This window comes from Ochotona princeps, chromosome 11 (genome assembly GCF_030435755.1).
Source record: "Ochotona princeps isolate mOchPri1 chromosome 11, mOchPri1.hap1, whole genome shotgun sequence".
Lineage (NCBI taxonomy): Eukaryota > Metazoa > Chordata > Mammalia > Lagomorpha > Ochotonidae > Ochotona > Ochotona princeps.
Window position 1 is genome coordinate 14,750,472 of NC_080842.1, and position 20,092 is coordinate 14,770,563.

Sequence of the window (20,092 nt, forward strand, 5' to 3'; positions counted from 1 at the left end):
AAAAAATAGCTACAGTATATTCATTAACTGTAATCCAATGTCCTTTAAAAAAAGAAAAAAATCCATAAAGAATTATACCTCTTATTAAGAAGTTAAATAGTCAAAATTATGCTTTATATAACTTTGAATATATCCTAATAAAGGCATCTGATCTTTACAGCGTCTACTTAAATGCATGTATTACCTAGCCTTTCCAACCAACGAGGCATCAAGAGCTAGCATCTACTTCTAAACTGTAACTGAAGAAATGGAAGTTACAGCTATAAGGTTTTTTCCTCAATCAACAAATTCAATACAAGGTTTCTAGTTTGGGTTGGTGTTACAAGAAATCATCTGCTAACTACCAAATTATTGCTCACACGCCACCTTTGCCCCAGCTACACGTACCACTGAAAAAAGCTGTGAGTCCAAACAAACAAAAGCACAGCTGGCACCAACTAATTCTGTAACAAGGGAAAGGCAAAAGGGAGAATAAATTCTACACCATTTCAGTTCCTCTATTCCCACAATCAAAAATAACCTCAAATGTCTAAATTGACTGAGAAGCTGATACATGCCCCCAAATCTCAGTGCCTGAAAAAAACAAAAAAAGAAAGAAAGAAAAAGAAAAAGAAAAAAGCTTAACCTGAAGCTGCTACCATTCTACAAAGAAATGCCTGAACAAACAAGCCAAACAAGTTTCCACACAGTCCAGAAACTCACTGCCTGAAAGGTGATCTTGGCCATTTGATGGTGTTTGCGAGAAAAGCAGTGAGCATGCACAAAACAGACACTCCAAACTTGCCGCATTTACTTGAAATCAAGACACCTTGTAAAAAGTGAGGTTCAACATTGTCCTGAGAGCCCAGCCTCTAATAGAAATCATTTAAGAAACCCACTCTACTGGATTGTTCAAGAATACAGTGCTTTTTGCTCAACAATACATTGAAAGTACATGTCTAGATTTTCTTAAGCACACTTCCATTTGTTTTATAAATAAGCAAATTCTCCTAAAGGGAAGCTTCCACCGAATCTTCAGACTCCAAGCCCTCTTAACCTGAGCTAAATTAGTCAGCTCTCCCTGTAAGTCCACATCAACACATGGGAACAGTCTGTTAACCCTCAACACAAAGCCACCCATTAAAGAGCTCTCCTATAAATACTGCTATCACGAGTGGCAAATACATGTCAACATCACTTTTGGGAAGACACTCTACACACAGCACACAATCTACTCTCAGAAGAATAAACAGTCATTTCAAGGCCCCCCAAGACAGTGGGAAAATAAGAATTTAGGACACATCCCCTCTTTTTCAATGTGCCTATACATATTTTATAGTCACCTACCCAAAAGATTAATCTGTGAAGTACACAAGGCCTTTAAATACATTTACGGCTCATGATTATATTTCCTTCTAAAACCTAGCACTACAATATATTTTATTGTATATGTATTGTAGTGCTACATTTTAGAATCACTGACATTCCTTGATTCTTGTCTTCTGGACTGTTTACCCAAGATGGCACTTTTGAAAATCTTAATGCTCACAACTTAGGCCTTGATGACATATATTCTAGCCTCAAAATGTTTGTTTCTCTATCCTATTAATTGTCAAGAAGTCACCTCACATTTGGAAGGAACAGACTTGGTCTATGATCTATCCAATTCATGAGGGAAAGAGGTAGATATTCGACAGGACAGAAAATGTTGCAAATAACTGATCTAAACTTACCCCCCCACACACACACACAAGACTCCCATGCAAATAAATTCATAAATTATGGCATAATTACATGCTGCTACCCTAAGTAGTGATCCTTCAAACCTTTCAAGAGTCCTCTTCTATTCCAGGCCACAAACGCATGCCCAGCATGAGAAAACAGGTCAAAGGGAGCTATCCTTGACATCCCAGACCTTTATTTTTATCCTTCAAATTATTTAATATCTACAAAAATGAGTGATTTAAAAATTAAGATCAAATTCCACATGTAAAGAACCTATGAGAACTTCAGCAGGAAAATATCTCTACAATTAATATGCATAAGAAAATGTCCACAGAACAGACAAGATTATCTCAACATCAGCTAAAATATGATAACACATGAAGTAACAGCATACATCTGAAACATTGTTTGTATTTCAATAGATAATTCCAAATAAAATTTAAAAATTATTTTGAAAAGAAAAAATTAGACAAGTGAAATCCAAATATTATTACACATTCAGCCAAACTGACTTTCAAGAATAAGGCGATGAGTGTTAGTGACAGAAAAAACAATTGCTCAGGGAATACTGTTCCCAGGAGAGTTTGTAAACAAGAGGTAAAGAACTGACCCTGAGCTCACCGTCAACTAGGGGACACTAGGAGGCATAAACAGTTACCTGGACAATATTGCCACTTAATCAATCACTCCCCCAATTCTGTGGCCTAAAGTCACAAGCAGCACTGGTTATTTGTGCTGTTACTGTGTGTGACTATGGCAGCCCAGCCCCTGGAGGCCCCGGGTGGCTGCAGCGACTGGAGTGGCATTCTCACTCCCTCAGCTGGCACAAGTGTTAGCTGAGAACCACTCTTTTTTCTTTTTTAAGATTTACTTTTTATTACAAAATCAGATATGCAGAGAGGAGGAGAGACAGAAAGGAAGATCTTCCGTCTGATGATTCACTCCCCAAGTGGCCGCAACGGCCGCTCTTACTCTTCTCCTATACACCATCTTTACCCCGCAGTGGCAGGGTTCCACACAGGGTTTCACAGGAGAGCACCAGAAAGTGAAAACTGCAGATTCCTGAGGGCTCAGGTGTCATACCACTCCTGCCCTTTTTCACTCACCCTAGCAAATCACAAGTCTAACTCGCACAAAAGCAGAGGAAAATGGGCTCTACGGTACCATAATGCCCCCCAATAAATATTTTTAATATCATTAAGTGAATATCACTAAGTTAAAAGGAAACATTTCATGATCACTACAAATAAAATATTCAGGGTAGGTATTCAGTGTGGTTAGGATGCCTGTGTCCCACATGAGATTCCTGGGTTCTGGCTATGGGTTCTGATGCCAGCCTCCTGCTAATGCACATGTGATAAACTGGATTGCTGGCTTAAGAAGTAACTGGGCTTGGGCCACCTAGGTGAGATCCAAACTGAGGCCCCAGCCCGGCCCCAGCATGTGGAGGGATTTGGGAAGGGGACCAGTGGATGTGTTCTTTTTGGGGGGAATACACGCTGTTTCTGTGCTTTCCAAATAACTAACTTTTAACTGATAAAGACGTCAACTCTTCAGGAAGACACATGTATGGACTGAGCACACCTTTGGGATTCCTAAATGGAAATTCTAATCCCCAGAGCTCTTATGAGAGACAGAAGGGACAAGTACTCCATTTTTTTATGCTTCATAAGAACTGTTCCTTGTTGTATTTGGATATGCTGATATACAAATATCACTGTATTACAGCTGCCTAACAGTATTAAGGACAGTAGCATGATGCACAATTTGCAGTCCAAGAGCAACCGGTCCTATCATGTGGCCTAGGTGTGCAGTGGGCTACAGCATAGTCTGTGGAAGCACACACTGGGATGGCTCAAAGTAAAATCACCTAATGACTTGCTTCTCAAAATGTCTGCCTGTTACTGACAAAAAATTAAGCTGATACATATCATGATCAAAAACATTACACTCTCCAAAAGAATTATTGTATGATTCCATTTACAATAAAATAGACAACTCTTTATAGTTAGAGAAAAAAAAATCAACAGTATTCTCTAGTGGACCAGGTAGAAATAGGGATTAATGTACAGAATTGTCTATGTCATGATGGCATCCTCAAGAGTTTGAGTAACAGGTGTTTACACCTCTCAAAACTAACTGAATGCACATATAAGATCTGTACAAATTTTACAATAAAGACAAATCTTCAAACACCAAACTCTTCTGACAATGATACAACTATTGGTAAAGCTGGTGAACCTTCATAGATGCCTGAAATTTACACTGACAAGCACTAAAAAATGGTTGACAGATTGAGAAACAACAGCAGAGATATGTAATAGGAACCACACAGCGACATAATTTATGTAAGCATTTCTCTTTGTTGAACAGTTTGCTTGTCATCAATTTTTTCCTTAAGAGATATAAATTTGATATCTTACAACCAATTTGTTCACTAAGTCATTTGCTTCCAAAGAGTAGATCATTAACTTAAAAGAAAAAGATATATAACTTATACATCTTTCCAAGAAAAAGTTCTACATTAATATTTTTCTAGGGCCTGGCGCCGTGGCCTAGCGGCTAAAGTCCTCGCCTTGAACACACTGGGATCCCGTATGGGAGCCAGTTCTAATCCCGGCGGCTCCACTACCCATCCAGCTCCCTGCTTGTGGCCTGGGAAAGCAGTCGAGGACAGCCCAAAGCCTTGGGTTCCTGCAAACGCATGGGAGACCCAGAGGAAGTTCCTGGCTCCTGGCTTCGGATCGCCGCGCACCGGCTGTTGTGGTCACTTGGGGAGGGAATCACTGGACAGAGGATCTTCCTCTCTGTCTCTCCTCTTCTCTCTATATATATATATCTGACTTGCCAATAAAAAATAAATCTTTAAAAAAATATTTTCTAAAAAGGGAAACAGTAAGTTTTAAGAAAACACTAAGATAATCATGTCTGTAAGCAACAATTTCAAATCTGGGAAGGCATTTAGGAAAGTAGTTCCTTTTTCTGTTGCTATATCAGACCCCTCTTAAATCCTAACATAGAGTATTTGTCTGAAAATATAATCTAGGTCTTGCCAAACAATGAAAAATACAAAGATTCCTCCTCCAGGCCTTAAGCATTCTGACTCATTTTCCTACCAGCAACTAGCTAGGCAGCAATTTAGAGCACACAGTACTTTTTTTAAACTAGGGACTACATTTATACAATCAAGCAGGGTCATGCTGAAAAACAAGAATGAACCAAGCAATCTCGGTAGGGTTGAATCTTTGCTGTGGTAAATATTATCCAGATCCAAATGGGGGAAAAACCAACTGGCATCTCTGTTGTGTAGCTTTGACACCTTGTATTACATCATAACCCAAATCACTTGTCAATGAACTCCTTCTCTAATTCTTTCAAAGAAAAACAAGGTAAATCTTTAAAAATATATAGTATTTGCCTAACCTTTATTAAATACAGAAACTGAAGGTTATGTTCTAACTGTGGATAAAATAATTCAATTGACACATTCTCTTAATTTCACTGCTAGAAACTCATTGGGAAGTCAGAATCGCATACTGGAATGCTGGTTCAATTCCTGACTGCCCACTTCCATTCTAGCTTCCTGGTAAATGCACCTGGGAAAGCAGCAGACTTGAGCGCCCTACCATGCATGTGGGAAACCTGCACGCAGTTTCAGATACCTAACTTCAGCTTTGCCCAGGTAAGTAGGTGGGTAGGTAGGGGGATATGTGGTGATGGTGGGTGTGTGCGTGTGTGCGTGTGTGCGTGTGCGTGTGCGTGTGTGTGTGTGTGTGTGTGTGTGACTTTGCCTTTCCCTTACAAAGAATTATTTCTAATGACTCGGCTTCATACATAGTCAGACTTAACAACAAACAGGAAAGCAGTAAATTAACTATACATTTTTATATCATAGAAAACCGTTATTATTTTGCCTGTTTTCCATAGATACGCTAAAAATTTAAAAAAAAAAACACACAACCCAAATACAAGACTGTTACTGATTGCCTTCTGCCTTATCCAGGTACACAAAAAACCCTAAAACGAAAGTAAGAGTAATTTGTGGCAAACTAAAGACATGATTTAAAAGACAAGCTCTATTTGAGTGCTGAAGCCTAAATTTTAATCTTAGACGTATAGTATGCAAATAAACATAATTACATTTACATTTGTAAGTGATTACTCACAAGAAAGTAAAATAAAAGCAGAATGAAAAGGAATGACAAGATTTCTGAAGCAATGTGAAAATAATCAGATGTGGAATAAAGTTTGCAGAACCACAAGCTTTGGTTGATTTTTAAGATCAGATAAAACTTATACTTAGCCTAAAGAAAGAGATGCTATCTCATTTAAAACAAGCAAGGCCCTTACCGAATATCTAGTTAAGTAAAAACCTGCTTGCGATTTGCTTCACTGCGTTCCTAACAGGAGTGCCCACTTTACCAAGAACGGATCCAGTGACCTATAATGATTTCCTGTGTTTCTTACACTACTGGTCGTGGCTCCTTAATGGATCACAATGGCATTTGCTCCAAATGAAATGAAGTGGAATACAACATAAAATATCAAAGCAGAACACATGTAGTAAGGTAAGGCATAGCTTGATTAAACTTTTGATTTAGTTTTGTTTCTATGACAATATAAAACACACTTCCAAGTACATAGGGGTTGCAATAAAAAAAAAAAAAAAACATGAAAGTTACCCTTACATACAAGTTCCCCACTGGCCTTCCTCTAATCCTCTAATACACCACAAAAATCAGAAACTCTGCACTACACCCAGAAAATGAAAAATGATCTTCATAAGTCAGGTACAGTTTATGTTCATCTATGCTTGATTTCACAAGTTCTACAATCAAATTGCTTGAATTCAAATCTAAGTTCTATCACATCCTGCGTGTATATGGCCTTACAAAGATCATATGATTCACATTTTTAAAAATTTTATTTTTACATTTGTAAAATTAGGTTCATAGAATTTCCAGAACTGCGATAAAAAATAAGTACCATATACTGACATGTCTACTGTTAACAGAACTAAAGGAGTGCTTTACTAATATTAGAAATGTAGCAAGAAACTTAACAGAGCATCTTGGATTTGTTAACTTTGGGTGTGTGTGTGTGTGTTTTCATTTCACAGGTTTCTTTACGACTTAAACTTGCAATGTATATATAATGTATATGCTTCCAAAGTAATATTTCTAATGTATAGCTTTTTTTTTACATTTCTCTGTAATGTATTCTTATACATTATTCTAGGTATTTGTAAAAGAAAATAATCCAAGACTTGCTAAGACAAAAAGTAGAGTGCTGTGCCCAGGGCTCCGGAATTTCCACTTCCTAAATAGACTTCATTCTTCTCACTAGGTCCTGGCACAGCCTTGGTATAATCATTTTCACCCGTGAGAATTAAGATAAATGGCCTGCTAGACAGTAAGTGGCCTTTAAAGCCTGTAGCCCTTCTTCTGTCACACAATGCATCCAAATGTTTTTCCCCCCGGTTGTCTCACACCGGCCTATCTTGATCTCCTATTCGAGACAGCCAACTTCTCCAAAAGGAGTTGCACAAAACTTGAAGCACGCCTTTACTGAGGCTATTCAAACACATCCTTCCACACTGGCCGGGTGACGCGAAACTTCTTTTGATCTGGACTGTCCTCAAGGGACACAGCCTTGCTCTTAAAAGAAAGAAAACTGGCACACAAACGACAAAGCGACTTTGAAAGCTGCCTAGATCTCACTTTATTCCTGAACACTCAGAACTGTTAAAAGTTCCAGTCTCTGCAAGACTCGGCCCTTGCTAGATGTATCACTGCAAACAGTCAAGAAGGAACGGATTCGCACGTCCCCTCCCACGCCCCTCACCCCGACACCTCAAGAAAGGTAGTGAGGTGTGGGAGCACCACAGCCACGCCTCCCCCAGGCTGCCCCGTCACAATTCCCTGTTGGTCCCAGACCCCCGCCCCGGGCTTCGCCCAAGTACCATCAAAAAGCAATGCAAAGGTCTGACCTGCAGCGAAGTGCAGGGGCGAAGACTTGCGGCCGGCCATGTCCTTTGCGTTCACGTTGGCCGAGTCCACCAGCCTCTTGACCCGGGACACGTCCCCATTGCGACAGGCCTCCAGCAGTTCTCGCAGGGCCCCACTCACTGCCGGGACCCCAGTCGTCCCGGCTCCCAGTGTGGCGGTGTGGCTCACGCCGGCTGCCTCGGGGCTCTCCGCCAAGCTCGATCCCGGGGAGGACGGAGAGGAAGAAGTCGGGGAAGAAGAGGACGACGGGGAATTGGTACTGCCGCCGCCGGCTGGATGGGAAGCAACCCCGACGGCCAACGAAGCGGAAGCCGCCGGGACCCCGGCAGCAGCGGCCACAGGACAAATGGTGCTGCTGCTGGTATTGCCACAGCTGCTACTGTCAGCTGTGTCCGGGGATCGGGGCCTGTCGGGCGGATCCCGACTGCCATCCCCCTCGGGCAGCGCTAGGCCGTGCCGCGGGGAAGCGAAAGGGGCCAGGCCGCCGGCCGTGGGGGAGGCTGGGGTGGTCGCTGGGGCCAGGCCGGGGCTGAGAGGCGGGGGCGGCGGCGGCGGCGGCGCCGAAGCCCCTGGGGCGGGCTGGAGCTGTTGTTGATGATGGTGGTGATGATGCTGAGAGCGACGCGACGCCGCCATCTTCGGACTCCCCCAGCCCTGTCACTGCGGCAACGGCCCCACCGCCCGCCCCCACTTCCGACCACTGGGCCAATCCGCGCTCAGCGCACAGGAAATGATGCTGGCCGGAGGGGGCGGGTCGAAGAGGAGGGAAGTGTAGGGAGCTCTGTAGAACTTCAGCGGCGGTGGGCGTGGCTTCGTGGTCGAGGGCGTGGCTTAGTGGCTGAGGAGCCTGGCTTGGTGGCTGAGGGGCGCGGCTTGGCGGTAGAGGGCGTTGCTTGGTGGCTGAGGGGCGTGGCTTGGTGGCTGAGGGGCGCGGCTTGGCGGCTGAGGAACCTGGCTTGGTGGCTGAGGGCGGGCTCTGTGACAACCTGGCGGGCCCGCTGTGGAGGTTTGAATGCTGGAACCTGGCTCTTCCTGCATTTACCACCTTCTGCCTGCTTGCCTGACCCTGCTCAGTTCTATTTCCATGTCTCCTGCAGTCTTCTTTTCCTTGCTCCGGAGTCAGCAGCCGAGGCGCAGCTCAGGGCCAGGTGTCTTGGATCACCAAGTATTAAGCATTCGCCTCACAGAATCCCTGACAGGATTAAATGAGCTCCATGGTCAGCAATGCATAACTACAATCAAGCCCCTGGTAATTCTTTTTAAGAAGTTCTTCCCCCATTTCTCCCTTGGCCTCTTGTTCCTTCCCTACAAGTGTACCCACTGTGTGGGTGGACTTTGTTAATCTCGTATTTTTAGATAGTGGTTCGGATTGCAAGACTGAAGTTTAAACTCTACCATTTCCTAGCTGTGGAAATTTCACAAGCTATTTAACCGTTCAATAACTCTGTCTCCCACTGTGGCCTTGTGAAATGGGAATAACAGTAATTCAACACGTGTTAATTATTAAAATCGGAAATTTTCCCCGCTTTTAGTATCTTATTTCTCACCCTAAATTTAACGAATTGTGAAAGCATTACTTTCTTGTGAGTTTTAAAATTTTATTATTTTTTAAAATAATGATTACATGGATGATCAAGGTGGGAAGGATCGAGGTTTAGGGAAAATTGGGTGAATTCATTGCTTCCAAATTTGCTATTTCTTCTTGTTCCTGGGGCAAGGGGAGAAACAAAGGGGAATACCACTCATGACTTTCCACACATCCCAGGTGATTTTTTTTCATCTCAGTCTCTTCCCATTCTTTTTTAATCTCTTCTGTCATCCCATTCTTGTCTCACCTTCAAATTTATATGAAAACATTACTGTTGTTCCGCATAAGCCTTCAAAAATGTGGATTTCGATAACTGCTTTTACATTTTAGGTTTTTTCTAGTTTTTTCCGTCAGCAGTCAGCAGAGATGTTTCCATAAATGGGATAGTAAAATGGCCACAACAGCCAGAGCTGAGCACATGTGAAGCTGAGGAACCTCAGTATTGAAATCCCAACTGTTTGCTCATGGCTCATTGCTACTAAGAAACTGTGAGCTTGCAGGCCATATGGCCTACATGACCCTTTAGCGGCCTATGCAACCTTTAGCGGCCTATGCGACCTTTATCACTGATGAGCCCCAATTCTCTTAAATCAAGGCCCACCTAAGTCTGGTTATCTCACAGGTGCCTCCAAGTAATCAAGTGGGTGCTTCCCTTAGTTGCTGGAGGCATAGGCTGTCCAGCTGAGATAGATAGGGAATGTGTGGCATTTCCCCTCACCTTGCAGGTTATTGTGAATTACCTCGTTTTAAGCTATTGTGAACTGCCCCTATAAAAACCCTATGAATGTGCTGTTCAGGGCTGCACTCTGGTAAGGGGTGTTAGTCCTGGTTGGTCGGTCTGCAGGCTGCCTGCTCTGAACCAAGAACCCAAGCTCGGACATGCTGAGCTTGAATAAACCATCCTAGTGCACTTGGATTAACTTCAGACCCCCGGTGATTTCTGAGGATTTCAAAATCTGGGCACAACAAAGCCAGGAGCCAGAACTTTCCTCTGGGTCTCTCATGTGGGTGCAGGGTCCCAAGGTTTTAGGCTGTCCGTATTGCTTTCCCAGGCCACAAGCAGGGTGCTGGAACAAAAGTGGAACGGCCGGGGCACAAACCAGTGCCCATTTGGATGCTGTCTATATAGGCATATGATTAGCTAGCTGCATCACCACGCCAGCCCCACAGTTTTGAATCTTAAATAAATTTTAGAAGATTTTATTTATTTGAAAGACAGAGTTTCAGAGAGAAAGAAGGAGAAACAAAGAGATCTCCTTTCACTGATTCACTCCCCAAGTGGCTGCAGTGATTAGAACTAGATCAGTCCAAAGCCAGGAGCCAGGAGCATCTTCTGGGATTCCCACGTGGGTACAGGGACCCAAGCACTTGGGCCATCTCACACTTCCTCAGGCACATCGATTGGAAGGTGGATAGGAAGTGGAACAACTGGGACGTAAACTGGCACCCATTTAGGAGGCCAGGATTGCAAGTGCCACAACGCTGGTCCCCAGTCTTCTTCCTGCCTAACAGGATTGCATCCAGGACCATCAGCATGTCATACTGGCTACCTAGAGCTCACCACATGTCCCCTGGACTACAGCCTTCTTAACTGTGAGGCATAAGGAAGAGCTAACCAGGGCCCCCACTGGCTTGTTATTCATAAATCACAGAACGAAATAATATTTAGGCTAATGCATTTATTGTGTCTGTTTATTGGTCCAAAATAAACAAATCTCGGTGGGAGAGACAAAAAAGATTGAATTGCCTGAATTCTCCTCCTGGCAAGCCGTGTCTGCAAATGCATTTGATCAATTGAAAATGGCTTTTTTCCTCCTCCTCTGGAGAGTAGTAAAAGTACTTAACATTAAGTATTTATAAAGTTTATAGCTTTATATGGATTGACATTGAATTCTAAATGTAAAAGGGCAGATACCACTATCTAATCTGTGGTTAAGCATAATTCCACAAGGGACACACTATCTCGTAGCAGAAGCAGCAGATCTGGCAGCCTGGAGCCAATTCTGGGTTTCAATCACATCTTTGAGTGGTACCAGCTGAGTGTGTTTGGCAGCTACGCGCATCAGCTCTGGCCATTGAAAACCCTATTTTGGCATTGCAATAAAGATTTAAGCACTCCATGAATGTTAATTCCATTCTCTGGGTGTTATACACAAAGAGTTAAGGGGAGCTCACAGCCAATGTTAATTGCTTTCTAGTTCTAACTCCCTTGATGATAGAGATAGGGACTTGAATATAACCAGAATTTTATACAAAGGAAGATTTCATTTAGTTGGCTCTTTAGCTGATTATACGGGATTCTTTCTCCAGCCACAACCTCCCCCTAAGAATTGTTGAGGGTTGTAGTATTTTGTTTTCTAAGTTAACACTCCAGTCAACAATACCAATAGTACAAGAGGTCTATACTTCCCTAAGAACGCATTACTGCATCTTACACCAGAGTGCTGAGTTTGATCCCAGCTACTTTGCTTCCGATCCAGCTTTGCTTCCGATCCAACTTCCCAGAGGATGGCTTGAGGATCTGGGTTCCTGGCATCCATGTGGGGGACCAAGACCGAGGTCCAGACTTGGTTTCAGCCTGACCAAACCCTATCCAGTGAGGACATTTGAGGAATAAAACGGTGAAGAGAAATTTCTATGTTTCTCTGCCTTTCAAATAAAAATGAAAATGTCTATTTTTTTAAAAGGATTCTATTCTCAACTAAAGTACCATCCAGAAATTCAGGTGAATCTGCTCTTAGGAAGCCACAAGCGTGCGGCAATTCCAATAGTTACAGCGTACCAAGTTGATTGATCAGGGCAAACTTCATTTATCGCAAAAGCAAAACAGCTTATTATAAGAGAAGAAAATTATGGTAATTCAAATATAAATTTCTTTTTAAAAAATATTTTACTTGAAAATTGAGTTAGAGAGAGAGGGTAAAACAGAAATCTTTTATCTTCTGGTTCATTCCCCAAATAGTTGCAATGGCCAGAACAGGGCCAGCCCAAAGCTGGAGTCAGGAGCTTTTTCTGGGTCTCCCTTGTGGGTGCAGGGTCCCAAAGCCCTGGGCCATGCTCTCCTGCCTCACCAGGCTATAGCAGAGACTAGAACTAATACCCTATGGGACACTGGTACCACAGATGTAAGATTAGCGTGCTAGACCACTGCACTGGTCCTGTGTATGAATTTCCTCACAGCTTCCCTTTGAAACTTTCAGTTTCTTTACCTCTTTTACGTAGCAGTGTCCTGTGAATGCTAATATCTGTCGCCTGTCCTGTTATAACTTGAATTTTTCTCCTCTCATCTGTACAATTGGGAACAATTAGTTCAAAGTGAATGACTAGTTCTGAGCAGAAAGGCAGTGTAATATAGGTGTTAAGAATGTGGATTTTGCCTGTAGAGTGCTTGGCTATAAATCTGAGCCTTGTCTTCTCCTAGTTGTATGTAATGCTAAGATGCCACATCCTGTATTTTAACAGGGATGAATGCAAACCTGTTTGCTATGCTTTAAAAATGGTAAATTAGCTGTCCCACCACCAAAAAGCATTCCTCTTATAAGCATTTTTTTCTAAAGTAATTAAACATGTGAATACTCTTAACGACAAGCATATGGTCACCTAATTCCCTCTAAAGCTGTAGACCTGTTCAGGAAAGTTCTAAAAATTCTGGAATGTGTTGATGCGGAATGTTGTCACTAGCTGATAATGCATGCACAGTGATGTAATGACTTTTCTAACTGGATGTAGCCAAACAGAAGGGGGCTGGTGCCACTGTAAGCCCATAGGTCATGCATTGGCACCCAGAGTACTGAGCCTCCCCAATCCACATGAGACCACCAGCAAGCCTTGGTGCACACTGATCAGCCCTGCCACTGCCACATAAAGTGATTTCTTTTTTAATAGGTTTATTTTTATTTTTGAAAGGAAGGAGAGCAAAGAAAGCCAAGCTAATCTGAAGCTGGGAACCACGAGCTTCTTTCATGGCCTCTCATGTGGGTGCAGGGGCCCAAGGGACTTGGCCAGCTTATCCTATAAACTTCCAATCACCTCCAAATGACCTCTACTATCAAGTTGTGTGTGAATACTATGAATAAAGTTGTTATACTGTATTGTCTATGGAATTGTGATCATAAGTCTCTAATTGTTTAATATAGACTGGAACCATCCTCCACTACTTTCCTAGGCCTTAAGCAAGGAGTTGGATTGGAAGTGGAACAGCCAGGACATGAACAAGTACCCATGTGGGATGCTGGCACTGAAAGCAGAGAGGCCTTAGCCTACTATACCATGGTGCCAGCTTCTATTAAGCAACTTCTCTACCTGGCAAAAACTGGCATAAAGACCTCAGTCTGAAAGAACCATCAGTTATGTTCCCCTCTGTGACTCCCACTCAGTGGTAGTTGAGCAGTTGAGTACTAGTCAATCCCCAAAGAGATCGCAGGTGCCTTCCACTAACTCTTTTTCCTCATTTGCTTCATCTTCCACTTACTCTTCTTCATCAACCTGTCCAATGGAAGGAAATAAGTGAGTGAAGTCTGTTTAAGTGATATTCAAGTGCTATTTCTCTTGGTATTACCTATTGCCCCATATCCTATATCCTATTTTAATATTGAGTAGTTCATAATAAAGCCTTGCGTGATACAGCGGAAGTCTTTGAACCTCTTTGGAAGCTCATCTTCACGATGGGAGTATGAATAGTCATTAGTTAAAATAAGCCAAAAGCCCAGGGCAGTTCTGGCATGTTATAAACACTATGCAAATGTCACTATTATTATTAGACTGAAGAAGACCTCAAGTAGAGGCTACAAAAAGGTTACCCGAGTGATTAACTTTGCCTGCCAAACCATAGTTTCTTTCTTATTTAATAAATGTCATTTCTTTCTTATACGTGGGTTTTCTTTTTTACTTAATAGTGCATTAAATGTCCAATACACTTGGAATCTAAGAGAGCCACTTGTTTCTGGAGAATGTGAATAGTGCCTTCTGGCTGTGGTCAGCACTTGAGGGAGGTGAGGATGCTGAAAAGGAGGGTTTCTTGGAAGTATACAGGTTTTCTTCAAAACCTCCTGCCCCACAGTGCTGAAAAAGCACTATTGCTACTGGGTGGGAAACTGTCACAGATGCCATGACCAACTGGGAAGAAATCAACAAAGTTGTGGTTCCCAAAGTCCTCATGGCCCAGGACATCTGCAGAAAAAAAGAAGATTATGCATAACCACAGATCATGAAATACGTGCAACCGTATTGAGAGAAAAGCAGCAAACCAAAAATCAAAGCCTACAAGCCATAGAGCAATGTAAAGTTTATATTCATATCTGAGGCTTGTGGTAGGCAAACTATGTCACCTGAAAGACCCATATCTGAATTCCTAGAATCTGTGAGTATGTTAGTTCATTTGGTAAAGTAGCTTGAAAGTTTCAGTTGTTGCTAAAATTGTTGGCTTTAGAATACAGAGATTTCTTCCAGATTATGAGTGTATTGGATATAATCAGAGGAGACCTTAAAGGTACAAAAGGGAAACCAAAGGGGAAATTGGAGCAATGCTATGTGACAACTCAGCCAGACATGGCTACCTTTGTAAATGAAGGAAGGGAAAAGATGAGGAAACAAATTATACACCGATAGTCTCCAGAAAAGGAGACAGCCCTGCCAAAACCTTGGTTTTAGTATGCCGGATCTATGTAGAATTGTGAAACAAATTTTTGTGAAGCTCCTAAGATTGCATTAAGTTATTAGAGCAGCCATAGAAAATAAATGCGGGCTTCTTTGGAAAATCAGATGATAGGAAGGCACTGGGCTATTTTTCCACCTAGCAATGGGTTAAAGCTGCATAGTTGCTATAGCTGAGTATTGACAGAGTCCCATTATTCTCCACCATTCCTTTGCTCAACTTACATCATGATGGCTTTATTCAGTTAAGGGCCTGGTTCTTACAATTGTGGGAGTATTTCCTACATGTCAAGTGTCATACCAGATAATCAAAAAATATTTCAGAACATCCCAGTGTACAACTGGCTGAGAAAGGCAGAAGGTACTAAGAGGTAGAAGAAATATACAGATGACTCCAGGATTACAGAGAGCAGAATTTATTTGGAATTTATGAACAGAAGCATTTCTTTGTCTGCCCCAAGGCAAGAGGATATCCTCATCCACAGAAGTAGGAAGTGGATTATATGCTAAGCAAGATAAAGCTGGCTCACAGCCAAAACAAATGCAGCTGAACTTTCTCAAGGAATTCACACGTCAGTGCGGAAGACATCCTAGTTATCAGAAGCCCAGCACAAAATTCTCGGGAGACTTTTTTAATGACTTTTTTATCCCATGGATTTTGAAATGGGTGCCACAATCACTCAGTGGACCAAATGACAGTTAACACTAAGATGACTATAATCATGTCAAGCTGGATTCTTATGGGGGAAAAAACCAAGTCTACTACTAGATGTTGCATATGGATGGTCTATCGAATAGATTGAAAAAAACAATTTCAACTCAGTATTTTGAGTTAGCCAAGAGTAGTGCATGTACAGTTCTCTGGAAACACAAAGTAGTATTTAGCCCTCCTCAGGGAAGCATTGGAGAATGGGATGCCTCCATTTATCTCACAAATGAGACCTTGGATGCAAACTGTAGCCATAACTTACACAATACTTACTGTATTTCATACACCATCCTAAGCATCTTGCTTCTGTTAATTCATTTAGTTCTCATATTGATAATGTCTACCATTATTAGCTAGGTTGCAAAGCTGATAAAATCGAGGAGCTGAAATTTTAGCTAACTTGCCCTACAGCACATAAGTAGTGAGTGGAGCCACAAAGTAAGCCAAGCTATTTTGGCTCCAAGGTTTGAAATTTAATACCTTCCTATAGGATCCTGCGTAACTTTTGCTTGTGCTTACAGTGAGGTTCAGCCATCTTTCATCCTTTCACTTTTCATCCAGAGATGCTGAGATACTAATTGTCCTATAAGTAACTTCCCTTAGCTTCAGGATATTTATTGGAAATACCTTCTAAAGAGAAACCAGTCTTGTACTTCTTAATGATTCCATCTACACCCATGGCTCTTGTCACTATTAGACATTCAAATATGGTTGTGTGTAGCCTGAAGTTCAGGGAATAGAATGGAATGAGGAGATAAACTTGGTGTGGGGATGGGAGATGCACAGGGGAGTGGAGGCATTGTGAACAGACAATTATGGAAACCTTGAAACTAGAGGAGATCATCAAATGAATAATGCTAGCTGAAGATTAGGCTATGAGACACTGTATTTCCCCTAAAGGAAAAGAGCAGCCAGTGGAGGAAAAGTAAAATAAACAGTGAATAAAAGGGGCCACAAAGGAGCTTGGCATAGTAAATTATTGGCCCTAGTTCTTCGCCCCTCCCTCTATTTGTGCTTTTTGCAATTGCTTCCCCTAAGGATAAAGTACAGTTGCAAGCCCTTTGATTTTGGCTTCAAAGGCATGATTTTCTTTTATGAATAGATTGTTGATGGGCTTCCTACTGGCCAGTACCATATCTGAGATCAGATATTAAGAGCATTCATGTTTCCATTTGTCCTTTCACATTCTATTATCACCATGAGAGAAATGTGGCACAGTTAGCGTGCTGGTTTGAAATGTGTGGAGACTGTGGACTAGACAGACTTGAACAGATCCTGCTGCTTAGAGCTATTCCAGCTGAGCCCACCTACATTTGAAGACTCACTTGACCTGCAAATGAATAAGAAAAAGTAAATGTCTAAGCTACACCTGGAATTGTTTGTTAAACAACGCTGTGGTGATGATGGTGGCTAACATTTATTGGCTGATATCAAGGAAGTGGTAAACTATCAAATGTGACTGAAACTGATAAGGAGAAGTAAGAACAGGCCTGGAGGCTTATAATTAGATTTAGCTACCGGAAGGTGAATGATGTCCCTGAACATCAGTTCAAATAAAACAGGTTCAACAGAACTTGGGCGAAAAGAAATGAAACAAAAACAGTGAAAAAAAGGAAAAAAAGTGAAAACAATCTCTTCAACAGATTGCAGGAAAAAAAAAAAGAAAACAAAAGTAACATGTGAAGAAAGAAAAAAAAGTGATGCCAATTCAGGGCTGCTTTTGTTTTATGCATATACTGTTGTATTGCTATCTCAGTGAATGAAAAACTAGAAAAAGAGACCTTGTTTTCACCTCCTTGCTTCTCATTGGTCTGAATTGGGTCACACGCCTAAAACAATCCCTATTTGCTAGGAGAACTTGTTTTTGTGATACTCTTAGTCTGTGCTCCTGAATCAACCAATTGTGGTTTGAATTGAGTTTAAACTAATCATGACCCATTCCTAGGATCAATTCCCCCAATACCATGGCTACATTGTAGTTGAGGGAGATGGAGTGTGTTCTGGGAATTACCAATATATCTTTCTCTTCCATGGTTGCAATTCATAGCACAGGGTTAACCCAAGCCCTAATCAAGAGACAGAGTAGCTTTCTTTGACTGCCATAACAAGCCTCCACTTGTTTAAGGGTCTAAAGCAATACAACACAAATTTATTCAATGAAAGAGGGAGTAGCACCATGCACTGCTAAGCTCTAGTGATCACTAGTAATATTTTTGTTCCTATCCTGAAAACATGATGCTCTACTAGATTCAGAATGCTTAGCTCTAGGGACCAGCATTAGGGCAGGCACATCAGGTTGATTGTTACAGCAGCACTCAGTCCTGAATCACCGGTTCAAGTCCTGGCTTCTCTGGCTTCTCAGCTCCCTAATGAGGAACCTGGGAAAGCAGCAGAAGGTGGCTCATGTACTTGGGCCCCGGAAGACCTGTATGAAATTTCAGGCTCTTGGTTTTGGCCTGGTTCAGCCTTGGCCATTGAACTTTTTCGAGAATGAAATCAGTGGATGGATGATCTTTCCTTTCCTCTCCTCCCCCTGTTACTCTGCCTTTAATATAAAATAAATAGAATAAATATTTAAGATAGAAGAAGAAGAAACATGAATGTTTCCTCAGTAGATATTCTAATGATTTCATCAACTGCAAGGGAAGGCTGCCACCTGGCCAAAATGGACTTGCCAGCCTTGTGAATTAATTAAGGCAAGGAACGGAGTTATTGTTATGGCAGAGGTGATTGTTCCCAGTTACTAAGGGGAATTGGGTGACTACCACAAAATGGAGATAAGGACAGGTGTGTCTGGAATCTTATTATGAACCCTGTGAGTGAAGTCAATGCAACGAAATACACCAGCCTAATTCAGAGTTAATAATGGCCCAGGGGTCATTTCACCATGCAGAGAGACTCAACAAACTGAGGTTGATCAGTGGCAAAAATTAGGAATGTAAATGTTATGAGCAATTTTTCTTTTTTTAGTGAATGTGTTTATGTATATTCTGTTTTATTCCTTACCACCTTGTCACTTACTGTATATATAGATAGATAGATAATAGCTTTATATCGAAATAGTTATGCTGTGAGATATCAAATAGGGGTATTTAAAAATGTTTATTTTGTAAATTTTAAAAGTTAATTGAATAATGTAGTGGCTATTAGAAGAAGAGATTCATGTAGTTGTGTAAATAAATAATATGTGCAGCACATTATTGTATTCCTTATTTATCTAGTGACAAAGAAAGGTAGGGGAAAATTAATTTAGAAATCCCTTAGAAGTAAAAGTTATTCGCTTTGATTTTTTGGAGCATAAGCTCTCACAAAGGGAGCCAGTGGGTAAAGCCATTGACTGAGACACCAGCATTTTGGATTGGTTCTGGTTTGCATCCCATTTGCTTCACTTCCAATCCAACTCCCTGCTTATAGCCTGGGAAAGTAATGGAAGATGGCCCAAATGGTTAAGCCTGTGCCAGTCAACCTGGGAGACCCAGATGAAGCTCCTTGCTTCTTTCTTCAGCCTGCCCCTTCCTTGCTGTTACAGCCATCTGGAGATCCAACCAGCGGATGGAAGATCTCTATGTGTGTCTCCCCCATCTTCCTATAACTCTGCATTTCAAATAAATCTGTAAAAAAAGGCAATTCCTACAAAGCAAATTATTAATCTTATCTCTTCATCTCCTCTATTGCAGAAAACCTGAGAATTTATTCCAAGGATATAATTTATGGAGATAAAAGCCAAAAATTGTGACAAAAATGTTATTTGTAAAAGTAAAAATAAAATGTACCATGAAGATGAGCAATTAGAGTTAGTATTCAGTTTGACATATGAAATTGATTAAACCAAAGTTCTGCTAAAATAAATATGCAGATGCTGGAATGACATGGAAAGGATATACAAAAGCATGCAAATCTAAAATGACATCTTCATTTCATCAAGAGACAAGAAGGAGTGGTATTGGTGGGTATTCTGACATAGCAAGTTAAGCTGCCACCTGCAGTGTCAGCGCCCCACGTGGGCCCTGGTTTGTGCCCCAGCTGCTCTACTTCCAATCCTGCTCCCTGTTAATATGCCTGGGAGAGCAGCAGAAGATGCTTGAAGTACTCAGGCCACTGCACCCACATGGGAGACCTAAAAGAAGCTCCTAGCTCCTGGTATCAGACTAGCCTAGCTTTGGATATTGCCTGTATTTTGGGAGAACCAGAAGATGAAAGATCTCTCTCTCTCTCTTTCATTCTCTGTCACCCTGGCTTTCAAATAAATAAATCCTTTTTTTTTTTTTTTAAGGAGAAAAGAAGTAGTGTGAAGAACAGGACTCAGAATCACAGTGAAGCCCTCATTCTCCCACTTACCTACCACCTGACTTTGACAGATGAGCTTCAGATTCCCGTCTGCCAGTTACGTCAAATAATAGCTAGGGTTCTGTTGAAGAACCAGTGAGACAA

General features: G+C 41.7%; 1 protein-coding gene across 1 annotated transcript in view; it reads right to left on the bottom strand.

The window, feature by feature from the left end:
- TNKS (tankyrase) overlaps positions 1-8,486 on the bottom strand; it is a 173,388-nt gene extending 164,902 nt beyond the window's left edge. Inside the window, exon 1 of the mRNA XM_058669847.1 lies at positions 7,694-8,486. Coding sequence (XP_058525830.1) covers positions 7,694-8,348 — 655 coding nt within the window. The 5' untranslated portion in view covers positions 8,349-8,486. The remainder of the gene's footprint in view (positions 1-7,693) is intronic.
- Positions 8,487-20,092: the final 11,606 nt, after the last annotated feature.